The 21,272-nt window shown below is 46.3% G+C and overlaps 2 protein-coding genes, 1 long non-coding RNA gene and 1 pseudogene across 5 annotated transcripts in view; 2 read left to right on the top strand and 2 right to left on the bottom strand.

Annotated features, from left to right (window-relative positions):
* Positions 1-21,272, top strand: part of LOC146650428 (uncharacterized) — a 387,448-nt gene that overhangs the window by 117,232 nt on the left and 248,944 nt on the right. The window lies entirely within an intron of this gene.
* LOC146650432 (protein NLRC3-like) overlaps positions 1-21,272 on the bottom strand; it is a 241,341-nt gene that overhangs the window by 104,892 nt on the left and 115,177 nt on the right. The window lies entirely within an intron of this gene.
* Positions 1-21,272, bottom strand: part of LOC146650434 (uncharacterized) — a 95,112-nt gene that overhangs the window by 7,838 nt on the left and 66,002 nt on the right. For 2 of the 3 annotated variants that reach the window (XM_085385489.1, XM_085385488.1), the window contains exon 2: positions 3,738-3,843. In XM_085385489.1, the coding sequence (XP_085241615.1) occupies positions 3,738-3,755 (18 nt within the window). In that variant the 5' untranslated portion in view covers positions 3,756-3,843. Of the gene's footprint in view, positions 1-3,737; positions 5,957-21,272 lie in introns of those variants that run through there. The other variant, XM_085385487.1, reaches the window with a different exon arrangement.
* On the top strand, positions 5,611-6,737 carry LOC146650438 (uncharacterized; annotated as a pseudogene).

Below are 21,272 nucleotides of genomic sequence, written 5' to 3'. Positions count from 1 at the left end.
GGTTGGCGCTATTAAAGTCCCCCGTCACAATAAGCGCAGCGTCCCGGTGTTGTGTCTGGTGCTGTGTGAGTGCCTCATGCAGCTCGCATAAGGCGGTGACCGTGTCCGCTTGTGGTGGAATATAAACGGCACTTACAATGACCGATGTAAATTCCCGAGGTAGATAAAAAGGACGACACATGATGGACAGTAGTTCCAGATTTGGTGTGCAGGAGCGTGTGAGAGGAACAACGTTCGCACTGTTGCACCAGTTGTTGTTCACCATTAAACACACGCCGCCTCCCCTTGACTTCCCCGAGTCCCGTGTCCTGTCCATGCGGTGAACCGAGAAGAAGTCGGCCGGCTGGATGGCGTGGTCCGGCACCTCTGGGTTCAGCCATGTCTCGGTGAAGCAGAGGAGATTGCAGTCCCGAATGTCTCTCTGGAACTTTATCCTGGCCCTGAGGTCGTCAAGCTTGTTCTCCAGTGACTGGACGTTGGCGAGCAGGATGCTAGGCAGAGGTGTGCGGTGTGCACGAGCTCTCAGCCTGTTCCTGACGCCGGCTCGCTTCCCTCTAGGCCGCCGCCGCTTCCCTTTGTTCTCCCTCGAGATCTCACTCGGCCAGCTCGGATCCGGAGTTAAAAACTTCGAATTGTGAGTACATTGTAAACCAATAGAAACAAGAGTGTCACTGTCATACCTAATGTACCCAATGGTGATGATTTTGCCGATTTAGAAACGCTGAAAACTAACTTAAAAAAACAAAGACAAAGAAAAAGTGGTCGGAGCAGTCGTGACGGCAGCCGACCTCACCGGCGCCATCTTAATTCAATGATGATCCACTTGGTAAAATAAATCCGCTTGGCATCTTTCTTGGCCTCAAGACAACAATTCTGATGGCTATAGATCCAAACGGGACAAAAAAAAAAAAAAAAAAGAAGAAGACAGTTATCACAGCTCCTACGTTTGCTTTTTACACATACCGTATTTTCACGACCATAAGGCGCACTTAAAAGTCTTAGATTTTCTTCAAAAAGTACGGCGCGCCCTACTATAGCGCAGTGCGCCCTACTATAGCGCAGTGCGCCCTACTATAGCGCAGTGCGCCCTATACCTGTTCTTTTATACCTGTATAAAAGAACAGGTATGTGCATTATGCAGAACATCGTTGTTTTAACAACCCTGAAAATGGCAAAGAGACACGCTTGCGAAGCACAGTTTAAACTGAAGGCCATCAGCTACGCGGAGGAACATGGAAATCGAGCAGCGGCGAGAGAATTTAAGATTAACAAATCGATGGTTTGCAAATGGAGGAAGCTGGAAAACAAGCTCCGGCAGGTCAAGAAAACGCAGCTGAGTTTCCGCGGACATAAGGCGAGGTGGCCCGAGTTGGAGGAAAGACTCGAGCGGTGGATCATCGAGCAAAGAACGAGCGGGAGAAGCGTTTCGACGGTCACCATTCGGCTAAAAGCAGTTTCACTAGCTGAAGAGATGAACATTGAACATTTCCGAGGAGGCCCGTCTTGGTGCTTTCATTTTATGAAACGGTGCCATTTTTCCATCCGGACCAGGACTACGGTAGCGCAGCAACTTCCAGCGGATTATAAGGAAAAGCTGGCCATCTTCTGCTCCTACTGCAGCAAACACATCGGCGACAAACACATCCAGCCCAGCCACATCACAAACATGGACGAGGTGCCGCTCACTTTTGACATCCCGGTGAGTCACACTGTGGAGAAGCAGGGGACCAGCACGGTAGCGATACGCACAACGGGGTATGAAAAGTCTTCTTTTACTGTTGTGCTTGGCTGCCATGCTAATGGACAGAAACTGCCGCCTATGGTGATTTTTAAGAGAAAGACTTTGCCTAAAGAGAAGTTTCCAGCAGGAATCATCGTTAAGGCAAACGAAAAGGGCTGGATGGATGAAGAAATGATGAAAGACTGGCTGAGGGAGGTGTATGTAAGGAGACCAGGTGGTTTTTTTCCACGCATCACCATCGCTGTTGATCTGTGACTCTATGCGTGCCCATCTCACAGCCGATGTGAAAAAACTAGTGAAACAAATGAACTGTGAGCTTGCTGTCATTCCGGGAGGCCTGACAAAGGAACTCCAACCGCTGGACATCGGTGTTCAAAGTAAGGCTGCGAGCGGCCTGGGAGCGATGGATGACCGATGGAGACCACAGTTTCACCAAGAGTGGAAGGCAGCGCCGGGCGAGTTACGCCACAATTTGCCAATGGATTGTAGATGCTTGGGCTAACATGGCTGCTGGCTCTGTTGTTCGAGCTTTCGCAAAAGCCGGCATCGTTTCCGAGGAGCCGCACGGCACGGAAAGTGACTCTGACAGTGAAGAAAGTGAACCTGGCATGTTTGATGGAGATTTAGCGCAGCTGTTCAATTCAGACACAGAGGATGAGGACTTCGATGGGTTTGATTGATGATAAAAATGTGAGTACCAAACTTTGTTTTGCTCCTGCTTTATTTTTAAATACGCACACTTGTATGCTTGTGTGTTGTTGATGATGACGATTACTGGTAATAAAAATGTGAGTACCGAACTCAGGTTTGCTCCCGCTTTATTTTTAAATACGCATACGGTACTTGTATGCGCCCTATGATCCAGTGCGCCTTATGTGTGTGTTAAATACAGTAAAGGCACACATAACTGAGACATGATACATAGATATGATACATCTGTATACACACTGTCACAGATACTTGTCTGTGAGTGAAGTGATTAATATGATAACTATAATATTGGCCATATTATATTTACACTGACTTTAGTCTCATGAACAACATCAGCTAATTGTTATTTACAGCTAATCTTAAACGACTGTTCAGCACAGAAATGAAGCCCAACAATCATGTTTCACAGTCCTGTGGTCTCAGCCTCAGATACTCATCAAATCACACAGAGCTCATGTAGAAACAAATGAACTAAATATGTTCTCCTTCATTTCTGTCAAACAAAGCTGTATGAAACGTTTCCAGCTGTTAGTATCATGGTTGCTAGGCAACCTGGGCAGCGCGACGGAGGCTAGACGTCCCATTTCACGAGCCTACGAGCCTCGCACTTCGGCCTTAGCGGTCTTTGAGTACACGGCCCTTGAGGACTTTAAAGCTGCAGAACCTGAATCGGGATACAGCCATGATGATCTCCAGCCTCGTGCTCGCCAACATTCTCACCTGAGTTAAGAAGACGATCACTGAAATGGTCTCAGCAGGTCCTTTGATGACAGCAATGAAATGCAGTGGTAAGGCTTTTTGGGGATTAAGTTCGTTTTCATGGCAAAGAAGGACGATGCAGTTCATCTGATCACTCCTCATAACATTCTGGAGTGCAGGCAAAATGCTATTATAAAAACTTAAGCAGCAACTTCTCCAGGTTCCAATATTTATGCAATTCTCAAACCTTTTGGCCACGACTGTATAACCTCTTCTGAAGTTTAGTGGATATTATACATGGTTATGCTCAGGATGTGTCGGCCAGTTTCCACTGGAAACGCCTTTTGGTTAAACTGTCAGCGAGGAATTTGCATTTGCACTGTTACATTTTTATATAACTTTAATGCACATAAACAACAGCTGCTTGTTTCAGTGAAAATACATTGATGGGTTTTTAATAAAGTTGTGCAGCTGTAAAGTATTTTGTCTGGTGTCAATTCTATCGTCAGCTACATCGTTATGGCAAATGTTCAAATGTATATGGTGATAAATATCTTTGGTCATATGGTCCTGCTCTGTCTGTCACCTTCTGTGTTGAGCTCATTGTTTCCTCTGTAGTGGCTGAGCTGAGTCCAAGTAGCTGAAAATGTTCCTCTGCTGCTCCGTCAGACTCTCCTCCTCCTGCTGATCAGCTGGGACACAAAACAGATCTTTGTTAGGCTCCACACTGCACTGAAGAGTCAAAGTGTCTCATATGTTCATCTGACAAGTAAAAGAACACATTTTTGTTTCCCGAGGTGGGCAACTTGTTGGAAACAAACACAAAAGCTTTGAGCACTGATACCTGCCATTGCTGGCATTGAAAGATGCAACGCCAGCAATGTGGATTGTCAAGACTCAAACCAATCATCAAGCAAAGACAACAGGGATCATTTGTTTCTGTTTATTTAGCATTCACAGCATTTGTAGTTGCCTTCTGTGCAGGGGAAGTCCACGCACACTGTGTGGTACCGCCATCCGCAGAAGGTGCATTCAACCTCTGTAAGAGAAACGAGATTGTCTGAGACTGAAATGATATTAACTAAAGAAGTGGTGATTTGTAAAACTTCACATTTTGATCCGGGACGTACTCTGCATGAAAACAAGCGCTCACTCTTCCTACTCAACAAATGACAAGGGCGGAGCCTTATACCACGTGATACAGAAGCTGTGCCGTGTGATGCTAAAATTAGCAGGGAAAAAACAACGGAGAGCACGTCAGGGATGACGAGAAAGTGACAGGAGAAAATCCGTCCGGGTCAACCACCCAAACATCAATAACGGGAACCTTATACAGCGCTTCCCTATACACGTCGAACTCCCGCAGGCACAAAGACATCACGGAGGCTATCACTTATCACCTGACCAAAGATATGTGTAACGGTCTTTTGCATTTGATGTTTGTTGCATTTGATATTTGTTAAGCTGTATGTCTGGATTTTGTTCCTTTGCGCCCTCTGGTGGTGAACTGTGCAGGGTACAGCTTTGCTGTTTGGGTCTCCACCCAGCAACTTTTCTTTTGCTAGCGCACATGGTGTCTGCATGCTGCAACTCACAGTTAGCTCCACACATGGAGAAAATATTGTTTAAAGAGTGAAAATAATTGACGAAGAAGATGGAAGATAAGGCAATAAGGCCATAAAGCTCTATTTAGCACTTCCTGGATGTCAGCTCACGAGGTTTGTGTATTTTAAATGGTTTATTTTCTGTAATTAAGGATTTTTTTGATTGATTGACACTATGTACAAGAGCGCATTTTGATGTGATGTTTTTGTTTTATTGTTTTGTCCGTGAGCAGTTCTCACGGGTTGCCAAGACCAGAATAAACCCTGTTTTATAACTACATCGTGCGTACGTCAATCCTTGAGGGTGCTACAGTGAGAACTCCGCTCTGCACGGGTAGATGAAGGACGCAGCCCCGCAGGAAATTCAGGTGCCCCGAAAATAAGTGTTGCCTCAGTTAAAGGACTCAATATAATTAACCACAAGAAAGAGAAATAAAAAGGAAAAGGACTGTAAAATTAATTAAGATAAGTTTCCTTTTATAAATAAACAAAGGACTGAAATATTTCTTCTTTTTTCTTTCCTTCTCATTGTTTACATTTCTGCTGTTCAAGTGACTGATATTCATACAGTGTTAAGTTAATGTTGTGATGAGTAACCTGTGCATCGTGCATATGGTGGGCTTCAGCAGTTGCTGTAAGAAACAGTATTACTGGCTTGGAGAAGAGATGTAATGTGAGTTAAGTATACATGTTAAGTGATGTTTAAGGAGTAATAGTAATTACTGTGCTTTAAAGTTGTAACAGTAAATGAAGATTAATATTCATTTGCTCCTCAACTAACAAATCAAATTTAAGCTGCTGCACCTTTACATTAAGGCTAAGTAAGATACACAAAAAACCCAAACCCCTCCAACAATGGCAGAGTTTGAGGCTAATCCAGAAGTCAGTGAAAAGGGTGATGTGGAACAACTTTCTGCAGATGAGCAACTACAAGCAGTTGAAGGCACAGCTGATGATGTTTCTACTACCTCACAAAGAGCACGACAGAGCCAACGAGTCCATACATTGACGGAAAAGGGCAAAGAACTGTACGGTGAGCACATAAAGAAGGCTGCACATCGTTTCAGTGTGCGCTATGAGAAGTGGAAGGTTGTCATTAAGAATGCCAAAGGAGCTATAGATGGTCAATGCTCAAAGGATCTGCTACAAGAACATGTTTCCAAGGTTTTGAGTGCTTCTAAGGATGTGAATGCAGCCTATGATGACTTGAGACGTATTGAATCTCCAGATAGTGACACAAGACGAAGGATGGATACGTGTGAAGCCATAACAAAGACAATTATCGAATCTGTAAGAAAGTGTCCAAGCCCAAGTAATGCGGAGGTTCAAAGAGATGAAGAACTTTGGAAGGACACTGAGTCTTCATCTAAATACGTAGCCTCAGATGTGAAAAGTCAAAGGGATGAAAAATGGAAGGAGACTGAGTCTATGCCTAAGTTAGAAGCCTCAGACAGGATGAGTGTTAAGTCACACCACACTAAGCTCTCTTCTCATTCGAGGGTTTCCTCTAGACACTCCAGCCGGCTCTCGGCTAAAAGACAAGATGCAGCTGCTGAAGTTGCAGCAAATGAGGCTGCTCTCCAAGTTCTGCTTGAACAAGAAATCCATATGAAGGAAATTGAAAGGCAAGAAGCAGAAATAGCACAAAGACAAAAGGCTCTAGAAGCTAAGCGCAGAGAAGTAGAGCGACTTGAGACTGTAAAAAAGCTGAATGCAGCAAAGGCTCGACAGCGAGTGTATGAACAAAGTGAATGTTCAGATGAAGAAATATACAACCTACTTCACCACAGATCTGATAAAAATGAAGTCAAGTCTGAAAACAATGACCAGCATATGAAACGGTGTTCCTCGCCACGAAATGTGACACCGCACCAAGAGGTGAACACAGAAGATCTGGTCAAAGCATTTGCAGTGTCTCTTAATGCAAGTCGTCTTCCAGTACCAGAGCCAACAATATTCAGTGGCGACCCTATCAGATATAATGATTGGAAAATTTCCTTTCAGACTCTGATTGACAGGAAAAATATACCAACTGAAGAGAAGACTTATTATCTGAGGAAATATGTAAGTGGACCTGCAAGGAAGGCAATAGAAGGCTACTTCCCGCTTGGCACAGAGTCTGCATACTATGCAGCATGGACAGTTCTCGTAGAGAGGTATGGAAATCCCTTCCTCGTAGCAAAGGCCTTCAGAGACAAACTTGACGCATGGCCTAAGATAAGCTCTAAAGGCAGTATGGAACTTCAAGCATTTGCTGACTTCCTTTGCTGCTGTAAGACAGCCATGTCGCAAATGAAGGGGCTTGAAGTGCTCAATGACTGCAATGAAAACCAAAAAATGCTCGCAAAACTTCCAGATTGGCTTACTTCAAGGTGGAACAGAAAGGTTACAGAAGTGCAAGAAGAGACTCACACCTTTCCAAGCTTCAGCCAATTCGTAGATTTCATCTCACGGGAAGCCAAAATTGCCTGTAATCCCATAACATCTCTCTTTGCTCTGAAGCCAAGTGAAACTGAAGGGGCAGATCAATTGCTCTGGGCCCCTTTTATCAGCTCCATCACCTAGTGGGGGTGGGGGGTCATAGTTTGGTCCCGCCTTCACTGTTGTGATTGGTGAGGGGGTAGGGACAGGCTTAGGGCGTCGGGGGGTTCCCCGGAGGCATCTTCCTTGGGGGGCTCAACCCGGGGTAGCGGTCACGTCCGGTTGGGGGCTCTGTTGGCTCTCAGGTGACTGTTTCCTCGCGGCTGCGTGCAGCGGGGCTAGGGGAGGGTCTGTGCTGACGGACGTGGATTACTGACCTGGCAACCTGGCTGCCCCTGGGTGGGTCCGGGATGGGCGTGAGGTTCTGGGGGCGCTCCGTCTCTGGGCTGGGGCCCGGGCCGGGCCTCGGGGGCTTGGGTCCTGGTTGGTGTGTTGCCGGGGTTGTGGGCGGGTGGGTGCATGGGGGCCCGGCCCTGGAGCAGGGTGCCGCCGGTGCGTCAAGCCGCCTGGGGGGCTCTTCATCTGGTGGGGGGGATGGTCACATCTTGCAGGAGCTTTCTTCTCTTCAGGAACTCTCTGCGGGAGGGGGAGATACAGGAGAGGTGGAGGAAGATCTCAGCCTGGGCGTTTACCGTCTTATGTAGTCTGGAAGATGTGTGGATGGTGGGGTGGGTGCAGTTTTCTCTGTGGTGGGGTTGGGTGGACTGTCCAGGGCTCTGTGGAGCCGGAGGGCGCTACTGCACTGGGCCCCGGTCTGATGGGCCTGGGCCCCCCTTCCCTGGCGGGTCGCGGAGGGTGGGAGTGCCTACTGGGGTCAGCGGGGGAGCTGGCCCCAGGGAGGGGTTACCTGCCCCTCCCTTCCTTCCCTCCCCATCTCCAGCTGCCTCCCTCTTCCCGCTCCTCCACAACCACCCACACATGCAGGGCCTTGGAGTGGGGGTATGTCACCAGGGTGCAGAGGAGGCTACCCCCCCCCCCCCCCCCCTGTCCCCTTCTGGCTGCCTCTGCCTCAATTTTATCCCACAACTTAGACATTCACATTATTCACACTCTCATTACACATACATATAGGATCTTGGGGGTGGGCACAATCACGGAGTCCAATTTACCATCAGGGTGTATACCTCACCCCTGACGTCGTTGCCCACCTCTCAATTTTAAATACACTTAGTCATTGAGGGCTAGCAGGAGGGACTATGCGCTTACCTGCTGCTCCATGGCAGGTAGCTCCATGCCCTCCTGGGTTTTAATTGCACCTTAGAACACATATGCATCAACACTACAATGAGCGGGTGGAGGGAGGTTTGGAGTCTTCTCCCACCCCCATTCTCTGCGGCCTGCTGGAGCGGGAGGGCTAGTAGGAGGAGTTGGCCGTCCGACTGCGGTCTGGGGTGTGGGGCCTCCCTGCTGCTGCGGAGTCGGGGTGGTCTGCCTCTCCCCACCGCAGGGAAAAGGGTAACACCACCTGGGTCTGGGTGCAATTCCCCCCTCCAGGGACAAGGGTACCTAGACCCGGTTTGTAGAGTACGCTTGGGGAGTGTGATTGTGTGTACAGCGTCTCTTTATGTCTGTCTCCACGTTGGTTGAGTGTGGAGTGAGTGCATATGAGAGCATGAGGGTGGGAATGGATGTTTGTGTCTGTGTGTGCCTGTATGTCTGTGTCTATATGTCAGGTTGGGTATCAGACGCCACCTCTCTGGGGACACCTCAGGCCCTCCAAGGTTTGGAGGCCTATCTCCACCCACCACCACTTCCCCTGCCGGTGGCGGACTCCCTCAGGTGTCGGTGTGTTGGTGGTTCTTTGTGTCTGGGGGTGGGCGTCCGGGTACACACCGGCTCACTCCTTGGCGGCCGCTTGTCGGGGCCTGGGGCCTGGGGCTCGCTCGGGCCCCTTTGGAGGTGGGGTGCCCCCGGCCTCTCGGCCTGGGGCTCGGTCACTCAGGCGCAGCTGGGGGCCGGCGGAGCTCACGGGCGCGTCACTGCAACTCCCCCTGACTTCTGCTCCGCGGCTGCTGGGCGAGCCCTCATCTGGGACTCTCCTCAGCTCTTACTGGAACAGTGGCGCGGCTGCCCCTCTGTTGGTCTTCCATGGTCTCTTGTGTTCTGGGGGCCTCTGGATGTCTGGAGTTTTGATCTCCTCCATACCCGCTTCACACCCTGGAGGACGGGGCTGTGGCCCCCCCACACTCCCTAGCAGATCATTACATGGAGAAACCTTTGGAATGCAAGCATGCTGATCCACACAGGTATGCACACATGGGTATTCACAGACGCGGACTAAAGCTTTCTTGGCTGCTACCTCAAAGCACACTGTGCGCTGTCTATCTTGTGTGCTGCACAATATCGTTTATTATTTAGTAAATATTGATATCTATGGCTAGCTAGTTTATTGTGATGGTGCTTTGTTTTCTCTATTATTATGTTGCTCTTTGTTGTTTGCTGTCTCCTCTGTTTGTTTTTTTTGTTTGTTTTTTTTTTTCTCCATACAGGTGACCCAGGAGTTCTTTTTTTTTTTTTCTCTCTCTTCCCCCCCCTTCTCACCGTCTCTTCTCCCCTTTGGTTTTCTTTCTTTCTCTCCCCCTCTTTCTCTCATTCATTCCCCCTGTCCTATTTATTAAAAAAAAAAAAAAAAAAAAAAAAAAAAAAAGACAAAGAATGAACTGAAGCTCTGCCATCACGTAATGTCGCATACTGCTGTTTCTGATGTCATTTAAAAAAAAAAAAAAAGAAAAAAAAGAAAACCATGAACCAACATATGAACATTACCTGATGCTGCTGAAGTGAAGCAGAGCAAAGTTACAGAGGTTTTATTAGAGACACAGCTAAGGGTTTTGCAATTTCTCATAATTTTAAAAAGTTAAAATTTCTTCGGTATTGAACAGCAGAAATTAGACTTTCTTGTAGGAAGTCATTTAAAAAAAACAGCAGCAGACTGTGCTGTAAACAACGGTAGACTGGTGCGTAATAAGCAAACAAATAATGCAGAAAAAAAGAGATTTGAGATGGGAAACTGTTCTTGAAGTTCACTGAGAGAGAGAGAGAGAGAGAGAGAGAGCTGTGCAGGAAGTGTGGCTTTTATCGTGGTGGGAGCAAAACAGCAAAGGTCAGAGGGAATAAATGGCAATTTTAAAAAAAAAAAAAAAAAAGAAACTGAAGGGGCAAAAACAACAAGGAACAGAGGCAATGGAGCAAAGGTGCTAGCAACTAACTCAAATGAAAGGACTGTTAGTGCTAGTTGTGTGTACTGTGAAAGGTCGAGTCACAGCCTACTTAAGTGTAGAAGGTTCATAAATGAGAGCATTGTTGAGAGACTAAAGTTTGTTCAAGACAAGAAGTTATGTTTTGGCTGTCTGAACTCTGGTCATCGCTCCAAGGATTGCGAAGGGAGAGAAACCTGTGACACATGTAATAAAAGACATCCAACATGTCTTCATGACAATCGCACGAAGGAAGACAGAACAAGGAGAAATCCACACAAGAACAGTGACAGGACAAGACAAACGGACGCAGATGTCTCACAAGACAACAGTGTCACACCAACAACAAGTGAAGCGACTTCTAACAGAGTCACACAGAATGTTGACGACACTCACACATCTTCCATTATTCCAGTATGGGTGTCAACCAAAGGTGAGCCAGCGCATGAAATTCTTATGTACGCGCTCCTTGATACACAGAGCGATACGACCTTTATTCTTGAAGAAACGGCACAAGCTCTGCATATCAAAGGTGAATCGACTCAGCTAAAGCTCACTACTATGTCTTCAAGAAACACAGTTGTGTCCTGTCGCAAGTTCTCAGGTCTACAAGTCAGAGGGTTCTACTCAAATAAGACCATTTCCCTACCAGTGACGTATGCCAGAGACTTTATTCCCGCAAACCGAGATCACATTCCATCGCCTGCAACAGCTAAGGCATGGTCTCATCTTGACTGCATTGCAAGTGAGATCGCTCCACTACAAAGCTGTGATGTTGGTCTGCTGATTGGGTACAACTGCCCCCAAGCACTTGTTCCTTGTGAGGTTGTGTCTGGAAAGGAAAATCAGCCGTTTGTGCAAAGAACTGATCTGGGATGGAGTATTGTGGGTTATGGCAATCCATGTCTCGATTATGGAGACGCCTTCGGAATAAGTCACCAAGTCATTGTGAAGGAAGTGGTGCCTGACATTAATCCCTCTTTAAATCTCACCAACAAGGTTCACTATGTCTACAGAACTCAAATAAAGGAAATGATCTCTCCCACAGAGGTCCTAAAGATGTTGAAGTCTGACTTTGTTGAGAAAGCACCAGAAGACACAAAGGTCTCTCAAGAAGATCTCAAATTTTTAACAAAGATGAAGGCCGGCATTAGGCACAAGGAGGATGGTCATTTTGAAATGCCACTCCCATTTAAGAGTGAAAGGCCGAACCTGCCAAACAACAAGGTATGTGCTATTCATCACCTCAAATGTTTAGAAAAAAGGCTCAAGAGTAACAAGCAGTACTACATGGACTATAAGAAATTCATGAATGACATCTTAGCCCATGGAGATGCTGAAAAGGTCACAGAGCAAGACATTGACAAGACACCAGTTTGGTACATCCCACATCATGGTGTGTATCATCCACAAAAACCCGGAAAGATTCGTGTCGTCTTTGATGCCTCTGCCAAGTTCCAAGGCGCTTCCTTAAATGACCATCTCCTCACTGGTCCAGAGCTAACAAACACCTTGCTCGGAGTCTTGTGTCGCTTCCGAAGAGGCCCAGTGGCTTTCATGTGTGACATCGAACGCATGTTCCACCAATTCCATGTGCATGCTTGTGACCAAGATTACCTACGGTTCTTGTGGTGGGAGAACGGTGACCTTGAAACTCCATTCACTGTCTACAGGATGAAGGTACACCTATTTGGAGCAGCATCTTCTCCAGGTTGTGCCAACTATGGCCTCAAGCATCTTGCAGCTGAAGGGGAAGGAAGTTTTAATGAAGAAACCATCAAGTTCATCAAAACCAACTTCTATGTTGATGACGGACTAGCAAGTGTTGACACTGAAGATCAGGCAATACAGCTGGTTAATGAAGCACGCAAACTCTGCAGCATGGGCAAACTTCGGTTGCACAAGTTCATCTCAAACAGCACCAAAGTTCTAGCTTCGCTTCCGAAAGAAGAATGCGCTGCAGCTCCCAAAGAGCTAGATATGGCACTCGGTGAAGTACACATGGAAAGAGCACTTGGCGTACAATGGTGTGTGGCATCAGATCAATTTCAGTTCAGAGTAGTTGTTAAGGACAAACCACTCACCAGAAGAGGAGTATTGGCCACAGTCGCCTCTGTGTTCGATCCACTTGGGTTTGTGTCACCTTTCATTCTGCTGGGAAAGCAGATTTTGCAACAAATGTGTCGAGATAAACTCAGCCAGGATGATAACTTACCTGACAGACTTCGACCTCAGTGGGAGTATTGGTTGCGTGACCTGGGAAACCTTGCAGACGTAAAGGTTCAGAGATGCTACATTCCTTCGACCTTCAAGGCACAGCACTACGAACTTCATCATTTTTCTGATGCAAGTGCATCTGGATATGGAATGTGCACTTACCTCAGAGCAGTAAGCACAACTGGTGAAGTCCACTGCTCATTGGTGATGGGAAGATCAAGAGTTCCACCAACCAAAGTCACAACTATACCTCGGCTTGAGTTGTCGGCGGCCGTTGTTGCTGTGCGCACTGGTGACATGCTGAAAAAGGAATTGGAAATGGAAATTTCAGAAGAAAGGTATTGGACTGACTCGAAGGTGGTACTCGGATATGTCAGCAATGAAGCCAGAAGATTTCATGTGTTTGTTGCAAACCGAGTGGAACGCATCAAACAAAGCACAGATTCAACCCAATGGAGGTATGTAACTTCCGAAGATAATCCGGCAGACCACGCCTCAAGAGGTCTCACAGCAGAACAACTTGTAGCATCAAACTGGTTCAAAGGCCCAGACCTCCTTTGGCAGAAGATCATACCCAGTGGGGAAATTAAGGTGGGAGAGTTATCAACCAGTGACCCGGAGGTTAAGAAGGTTCAAGTCCACAAGATACAAGGGGAGGAACAAAGGTCACTGTTAGATCGCTTACACAAGTTTTCCGACTGGTCGAGGATGATTAAGGCAGTTGCTAGACTCAAGCGCTATGTGAAAGAAGCAAAGGATCACAAGAGTAGATCACACGACATCAGTAGTGTAACAAGAGAGAAAGGAAGCAGAGTTAACAATCATAAAGATGGTTCAAGAAACAGCCTTTGCTCAAACTTCGAGCTAACGGATTCTGGATTCTTGGATGCAGCAAGATCGTGTCATCTTACATCTATAAATGTGTAAAATGCAGAAGGTTCAGAAGGCGCACAGAGCAGCAGAAGATGGCAGACCTCCCAGAGGATCGGATGGAGACCACACCGCCATTCACCTACTGTGGGATGGACTGCTTTGGTCCTTTTTATGTCAAAGAAGGCCGCAAGGAGCTAAAGCGTTATGGCTTGCTAATCACTTGCATGTGCTCCAGAGCAGTGCATCTTGAAATGCTTGACGATCTCTCTACAGATTCCCTCATCAACTCATTACGTGCATTCATGGCCATCCGAGGTACAGTTCGTCAGATAAGATGTGATCAAGGCACGAATTTTGTCGGCACTAGAAATGAGTTTATTGGAGCATTTAAGGAAATGGATCAAGCCAAGCTAGGGAAACTGGACTGTGAGTTTCTCATGTACACCCCAGCATCTAGTCATATGGGTTGTGTCTGGGAAAGACAAATTCGCACCATAAGAAGTGTTCTCATGTCCATTCTGGAACAATCAGCCAAACAACTCGACAGCTCCTCTCTGAGGACATTCCTGTATGAAGTCATGGCAGTGATTAATAGCAGACCATTGACTACTGACCAACTATGTGATCCATCAAACCCAGAACCTTTAACACCGAATCACATACTAACCATGAAGTCCACAATCATCTCTCCACCTCCAGGAAGGTTTGTGAAAGAAGATCTTTATCTCCGTAAGAGGTGGCGTCGTGTTCAACTACTTGCCAACACTTTCTGGACAAGGTGGAAAAAGGAGTATTTGTTAAATCTTCAAGGAAGACAGAAGTGGACCAAAGAGCACAGAAATGCTAAGATCAATGATGTTGTCCTCCTGAAGGATGAGATAACTCCACGCAACCAGTGGAAGTTGGCAAGGATCATTGAAGTGTATCCTGGAAAGGATGGAAAAGTGAGGAAGGTGAAATTGCTGCTGAGTGATCCAACCCTGGATAGAGCAGGAAAACGTAACTCCAAACCTGTGCACCTGGAAAGACCCATTCAGAAGACAGTCATTCTGATGGAAGCGGAAGACGATTCTCCACCGCACTCTGCTTAAAGGATAATTCACGATAGTTCATTCAAAAGCCGTTCATTAGTTCATAGGCAATACTTTATTCTTTTTAATCACAAGTGATTGGTGGGAGTGTAACGGTCTTTTGCATTTGATGTTTGTTGCATTTGATATTTGTTAAGCTGTATGTCTGGATTTTGTTCCTTTGCACCCTCTGGTGGTGAACTGTGTAGGGTACAGCTTTGCTGTTTGGGTCTCCACCCAGCCACTTTTCTTTTGCTAGCACACATGGTGTCTGCATGCTGCAACTCACAGTTAGCTCCACACATGGAGAAAATATTGTTTAAAGAGTGAAAATAATTGACGAAGAAGATGGAAGATAAGGCAATAAGGCCATAAAGCTCTATTTAGCACCTCCTGGATGTCAGCTCACGAGGTTTGTGTATTTTAAATGGTTTATTTTCTGTAATTAAGGATTTTTTTGATTGATTGACACTACGTACAAGAGCGCATTTTGATGTGATGTTTTTGTTTTATTGTTTTGTCCGTGAGCAGTTCTCACGGGTTGCCAAGACCAGAATAAACCCTGTTTTATAACTACATCGTGCGTACGTCAATCCTTGAGGATTGACAATATGGCTCCTACAATATGGCTCCCATCAACACTGTGCAAAACGAGGGATTTAGGAAAACGATCAACACCCTAGACAAACGCTACACAGTGCCGTCCCGCAACTATTTTTCTATTGTTGCACTACCTGCTCTGTACACGCAGCGTCGAGCAACGGTGGAGACGGAATTTCAAGCAGTACAACATTTTGCTGCAACAACAAAACGTGAGACATTTGTTGTTTTTATGTTTATTTGTTGTTATGAGAGAATCATGATCTCAATTCTAAGCCAAAAAATCGTGATTCTCATTTTATGCAAAATCGTGCAGCCCTAACATTAACACAAAACTATTGTTTCACCAGAGAAACACACATGAAGAGAGAGAGAGAGACAATAACAGCTACCAAACAGTCGTCATAATTCGTCACACAATGAGAAAAGGACAAATCAACAAGTAACAATGACTAATTAATATTAAAATCTGTAACATAATGTATTGTTTGGAGTTTAGTCTGATTGGTTCAGGATGACCTGCCATTATCCAATCACACGTCTGCTTACCTGCATCTTTTCTCTTTTTTCTAACCTGAGCACCTGATGGCTTTGAACTTTTGTTGTCCATCTTCCATTGGTTTGAATTTTGCACTCCAGTACAAACACAAATCCCCCAACCCGAGGATCAGCACCCGCCCCTTTCCTGATGGTGCCCAAGGTGCCCTTTTGTTGAGGCAACTTTTTTTTTTTTAATTTTTTTTTTTTTTTTTTTAATGTGTGTGTGTGTGTGTGTGTGTGCGGAGTCCTGTCTGTGCCCCTAAAACAATAATATTTAACTATTAATCACAGTTTTGCTAAATAAAAGGATCTGGCTTGCATCAGTCACATGATCACATTTAACCAATGATCGCCCTTGACGGCAAAACGCGCTGGTTACGAGCCGGGAACGAGCTCACAAAGAGCACGCGCATTTGTTGCGGTCCGGAGCTGTAGGAGAAACAGAAGTTAACTCAGAGACACAGACTGATGCGACAAAACCAGTAAGTAGGTGTACAGCGTACACTGTAGTGTGTAGCACCCAGGAGTATTAGCTTATTACGTACACGTTGGTAAGCTGTCTTGTTGCTACTGACGAACTGAAACAAACGAGCGTGCTGTGTGTGCAACAGCGCGACAAACATTACCTGTCCTTTTATTAACTGCACAAGTAGTGCTGGTCACAGCTGCTGGCTACCTGTGTAAGGCTGTCATGGGTCTGTAGCTCTGTCACCGTTTTAGGGAACATATTTAGTTTTAAAGCAAGTTTCCGGGCTTTTCCTGCCTTTCTGGAGGGATTATATTTCACTAAAAACGATCTAATATGCATGTTCACATAATTATGCATTATTATAATTATAATATATTAAACACACAAGCTGTATTTTAAAGAACATACATTAAGAAGCAGATTATATTAGATTTATATTTTAAATGAGACAAAATTTGGATGTTACAGCAGTAAAATGATTGTATCTCTACAGTTTAAACATGTAATAAGCTTTGCCTCTGCACAGAGTGGATAGTGAAACAAATGGAATCATCATAATGACATTATTTCATATTTATTACTTCCCCCTCCTCATTGCTTTATTATTGTAGCTCTAGTAATAAATAATAATGTAAGGATTCTGGATCAGCACCATGATGCCCACAGTATATACAGTATTCTGAAGAAGGTCTAAAGTGTCACTGTGTGTGCGTGCATGTGTGTGTTTTATTTAGATGGATTTTAAAAAAAAATATTACTCATGATATAACATTGTGCAGACATGGCTGGTAAGGACATGAGGAGGAAACAGCAGGAGCTGTGTGAGGCTACTAAAGGCAGGGCTATAACATTTTTCTGTCATCATTTTATTATAGATTAAGTGCAGGAGTTGTTAGGTGTGGATAATTAGATTATAGTTTATTGCAATAGCAAGTTGTGCCTTGTTCTCACATAGACAGCAAGTGCAGAGTGATATATGAAATGATGGGATGGAAGGAAGAAGAGAAGCAAAGAGTGATTCACAGGCAGAGCCTAAATTATTTCTCACAGTTTTTTGTTGCCTTATGGTTCCAAGCGCTGTCACCAATCTTTGCATTTTGTTATTATCTCATGACACTTGTTTAATCAGCTACCATCTCTCCTGTGGACTTTTTAATGTCTACAGTCTCAGACCAACACAGCCCTGCCCTCATAGCTGGACTGGCCATCGGGCATACCGGGCACTTGCCCGGTGGGCCGCTGGCGATTTTTTGTTTTTATGGGCCGACCGTTTTTTTTTCTTTGTTTTGTTTTTTTTTTGGGAAGGGTATAAACAATGAAAGGTGTTGGATTGGCCAATTGGTCATGATCGACTCTGGGCTGGACCAATTACAGCCGAGGAGGTCGGATGCACCCTCCCCCATGTTTAGCAATCGCATGCGCCAACCAGCGTGCAGCCTGTTACAGTTGCTCCTGCTTTTCTCTTAGTTTAGCTCTTTTTTCTTACGTATTCTTTTTTTTTCTGACTTGTATTTTCCTCCGTTTTCTATCTCTTACTCAATCATGTGGATTGAGAGAGTTTTTGTTCTTCTGGTGGCCGTGGAACTGTTACTTTTATCATGGAACGGGACCGCGGCACATCTCCTACACGCACGGACTGTTTACTCCAGAGATCAGCTGATCGCCCTGATGCCGGCCGGCTCGCTGGCCAGGCCCGCAGAAGTGCCCGCAGAAGTACCAGCTGAAATTTGGAGGAAAACACATCGGGGATGCAGAGGTCAAGGACAGAAGAGAAGAAAAAAGGTGACGGTGAGACAGCGGAGGCTCGAAGCGAGGAGGAGGTTTAAACCGTGTCTGCCGTCTATCGTGATGGGAAATGTGCGATCGTTGGCAAGTAAAATCGACGAGCTCTCAGCACTGGTACGGAGTCAGAGGGAATACCGAGAGTGTAGCCTGATGTGTTTCACCGAATCATGGCTGCACCAGGTCATTCCCGATGAGAATGCTTCCGTGGAAGGCTTCCACACTGTTCGGGCGGACAGGGACAGCATCGCTAGCGGTAAGCGTAAAGGAGGTGGGCTTGCTGTTTTAGTTAACAACCGGTGGTGTAACCCTGCCAACATAACAATCAAAGAAAGGATTTGTTGCCCGGACACTGAACTGTGTGCTGTTGGACTCAGGCCGTATTATTTACCCAGGGAATTCTCTCACGTCATCTTGGTGGCTGTTTATGTTCCCCCCTCTGCTAACCCCACAGCTGCATGTGACACTATCCACTCTGCCATAGCTCGGCTACAGACTCAGCACCCGAGTGCCTTTATTGTGATCTCGGGTGACTTCAACCATGTATCACTGGACAATACACTACCAACATTCAAACAATATGTGGACTGTCCCACCAGGGGAGAGAAAACTTTAGACTTACTGTATGCTAACGTCAAGGATGCATACAGCTCCTCCTCCCTCCCCCCACTTGGTAGGTCAGATCATAACCTGATTCACCTCACCCCCCGCTATGTGCCAATTGTGAGGAGGGAACCTGTGACCACCAGGACTGTTAGGAGGTGGTCAGAGGAGGCAATAGCGGAACTACAGGGCTGTTTCGAGGTGACCGACTGGGAAACACTCTGTGAGCCTCACGCCGAGGACATCAATGGGCTTACTGAGTGTATCACAGACTACATAACTTTCTGCACCGACTCCATTGTTCCAGCTCAGACTGTTCATTGTTACCCAAATAACAAGCCGTGGGTGACTAAGGACATCAAAGCCCTCCTCAACAACAAGAAGAGGGCTTTCAGAGGGGGCAACAAAGAGGAGGTGAGGAAGGTCCAGGTGTTACTAAAGGACAAGATCAGAGAGGCTAAGGACAATTACAGGAGGAAGCTGGAGTGGAAACTCCAGCAGAACAGCATGAGAGAGGTGTGGAGGGGCATGAAGACCATCACTGGATTCAGGCCAACCAACAGCAGGGGAGCTGAGGGAGGTGAGAATAGAGCCGACGAGTTGAATCTGTTTTTCAATAGATTCGACACCACAGTGTCTGCTCCCACCCCCATAACCTCACCTGCAGTCAGCCTGGAATCCAGAGCCACACCACTGTGCCAGCCTCTCTCTTCACATGTTGCCTCCTGTGAGATTCCTGACACCCCTCCCCCACCCATCACCTTCACTCAATACCAGGTTGAGATGCAAATGAGGAGACTTCACTCAGGCAAGTCTGCTGGACCAGACGGAGTGAGTCCCCTTGTCCTCAAGGCCTGTGCCCCCCAGCTGTGTGGAGTCTTTCATAAACTGTTTATGCTGAGTCTGAGTCTGCAGAGGGTCCCGGTGATGTGGAAGACATCATGCCTCGTCCCTGTACCAAAGACGCCTCGTCCCAGTGGCCCCCAGGATTACAGGCCCGTGGCACTGACCTCCCACATCATGAAGACCCTGGAAAGGCTCATCCTGGACCAGCTGCGACCCATAGTAAGACCACATCTGGATCCCCTTCAGTTCGCTTATCAGCCTCGTCTCGGAACAGAGGACACCATCATCTACCTGCTCAATCGTGTCTACACCCATCTGGACCAGCCGGCGAGCACTGTGAGGGTCATGTTTTTTGACTTTTCCAGTGCTTTCAACACCATCAGGCCGACCCTCCTGGGTGATAAGTTAGCAGCGATGCAGGTGGATGCTTCTCTGGTGTCCTGGATTGTTGATTACCTGACAGGAAGACCACAATATGTACGTCTCCCACAGTGTGTGTCTGACAAGGTGATTAGCAACACAGGGGCACCACAGGGGACTGTCCTCTCCCCCTTCCTCTTCACCCTCTACACCACAGACTTCAGCCACTGCACAGAGACATGCCATCTTCAGAAGTTTTCTGATGACTCTGCGGTGGTTGGATGCATCAGCAGGGATGATGAGACAGAGTACCGGGCTGTGGTCGACTCCTTTGTCACGTGGTGTGAGCAGAATCATCTGCAGCTCAACGTGGCAAAGACCAAGGAACTGATCGTGGACTTCAGGAAGACCAGGAAACACTTGACCCCTGTTTCAATCCAGGGGGTCAGTGTTGACATTGTGGAGGACTATAAATACCTTGGAGTACACATTGACAATAAACTGGACTGGGCTAAAAACACCACAGCACTTTACAGGAAGGGCCAGAGTCGTCTCTATTTTTTGAGGCGACTGAGGTCCTTCAACATCTGCCAGAAAATGCTGAGGATTTTCTATGAGTCTGTGGTGGCCAGTGCGATCCTCTATGCTGTTGCATGCTGGGGGAGCAGGCTGAGGGTCGCAGATGCCAACAGACTTAATAAACTGATCCGTAAGGCCAGCAATGTTGTGGGGATGGAGCTGGACTCCCTCAAGGTGGTGTCGGAGAGGCGGATGCTGTCCAAGATAAAGACAATGTTGGATAACACCTCCCACCCACTCCATGACATGTTGGTCAGTCACAGGAGCTCGTTCAGTGAGAGACTGAGATTACCGAAAAGCACCACTGAACGACACAGGAAATCATTCCTGCCTGTGGCCATCTCTCTGTACAACGCATCCACTTAACACACTGTTTGCTGCTACAACTACACATGTTTCTTTTCCAAATATTTATTTATAAGTGACTTATGTATGTATGTATGTATATATATGTATATATTGTACTATTCTTAGTTAGCGTATTGTCTGTCTTGTCTTAATGTTGGTTTAAAATGGAGCACTGTAACAAAAAATAATTTCCCCCAGGGATCAATAAAGTATTCTGATTCTGATTCTGATTATAGACGAACTAAAGAAAATGGAGAACAAAAAAAGGAAAGGAGGTGCCGAAAAAATTAGGGCCAAAAAGAAACAAGCCCTTCAGGCAGACGCTGCCAAATGTGTGAAAATTACTGAATTGTTTGGTGGTAGCTATGGCATAGCTTCCATAGATTTAGCAAGATCAGCAAGTGGTGGAGGCCAGCAGGTGGATGAAGGAAAGGGGAGGCAGGAGGAGGAGAGACCCGAGGCGGCCGCCGGTCATAGTGGCAGAGGAACTGAACTTCAGGTAAGAAGTTATGACCTGCTGTCTATCTGTGTCAGATATAAACTAATTTTAGT

This window comes from Rhamphochromis longiceps, linkage group LG16, assembly GCF_057381845.1.
Source record: "Rhamphochromis longiceps isolate RC_006_pf linkage group LG16, R_longiceps_female_GT1.1, whole genome shotgun sequence".
Lineage (NCBI taxonomy): Eukaryota > Metazoa > Chordata > Actinopteri > Cichliformes > Cichlidae > Rhamphochromis > Rhamphochromis longiceps.
The sequence above is the reverse complement of the archived record's forward strand: the minus strand, read 5'-3'. Positions and strand labels throughout refer to the sequence as shown.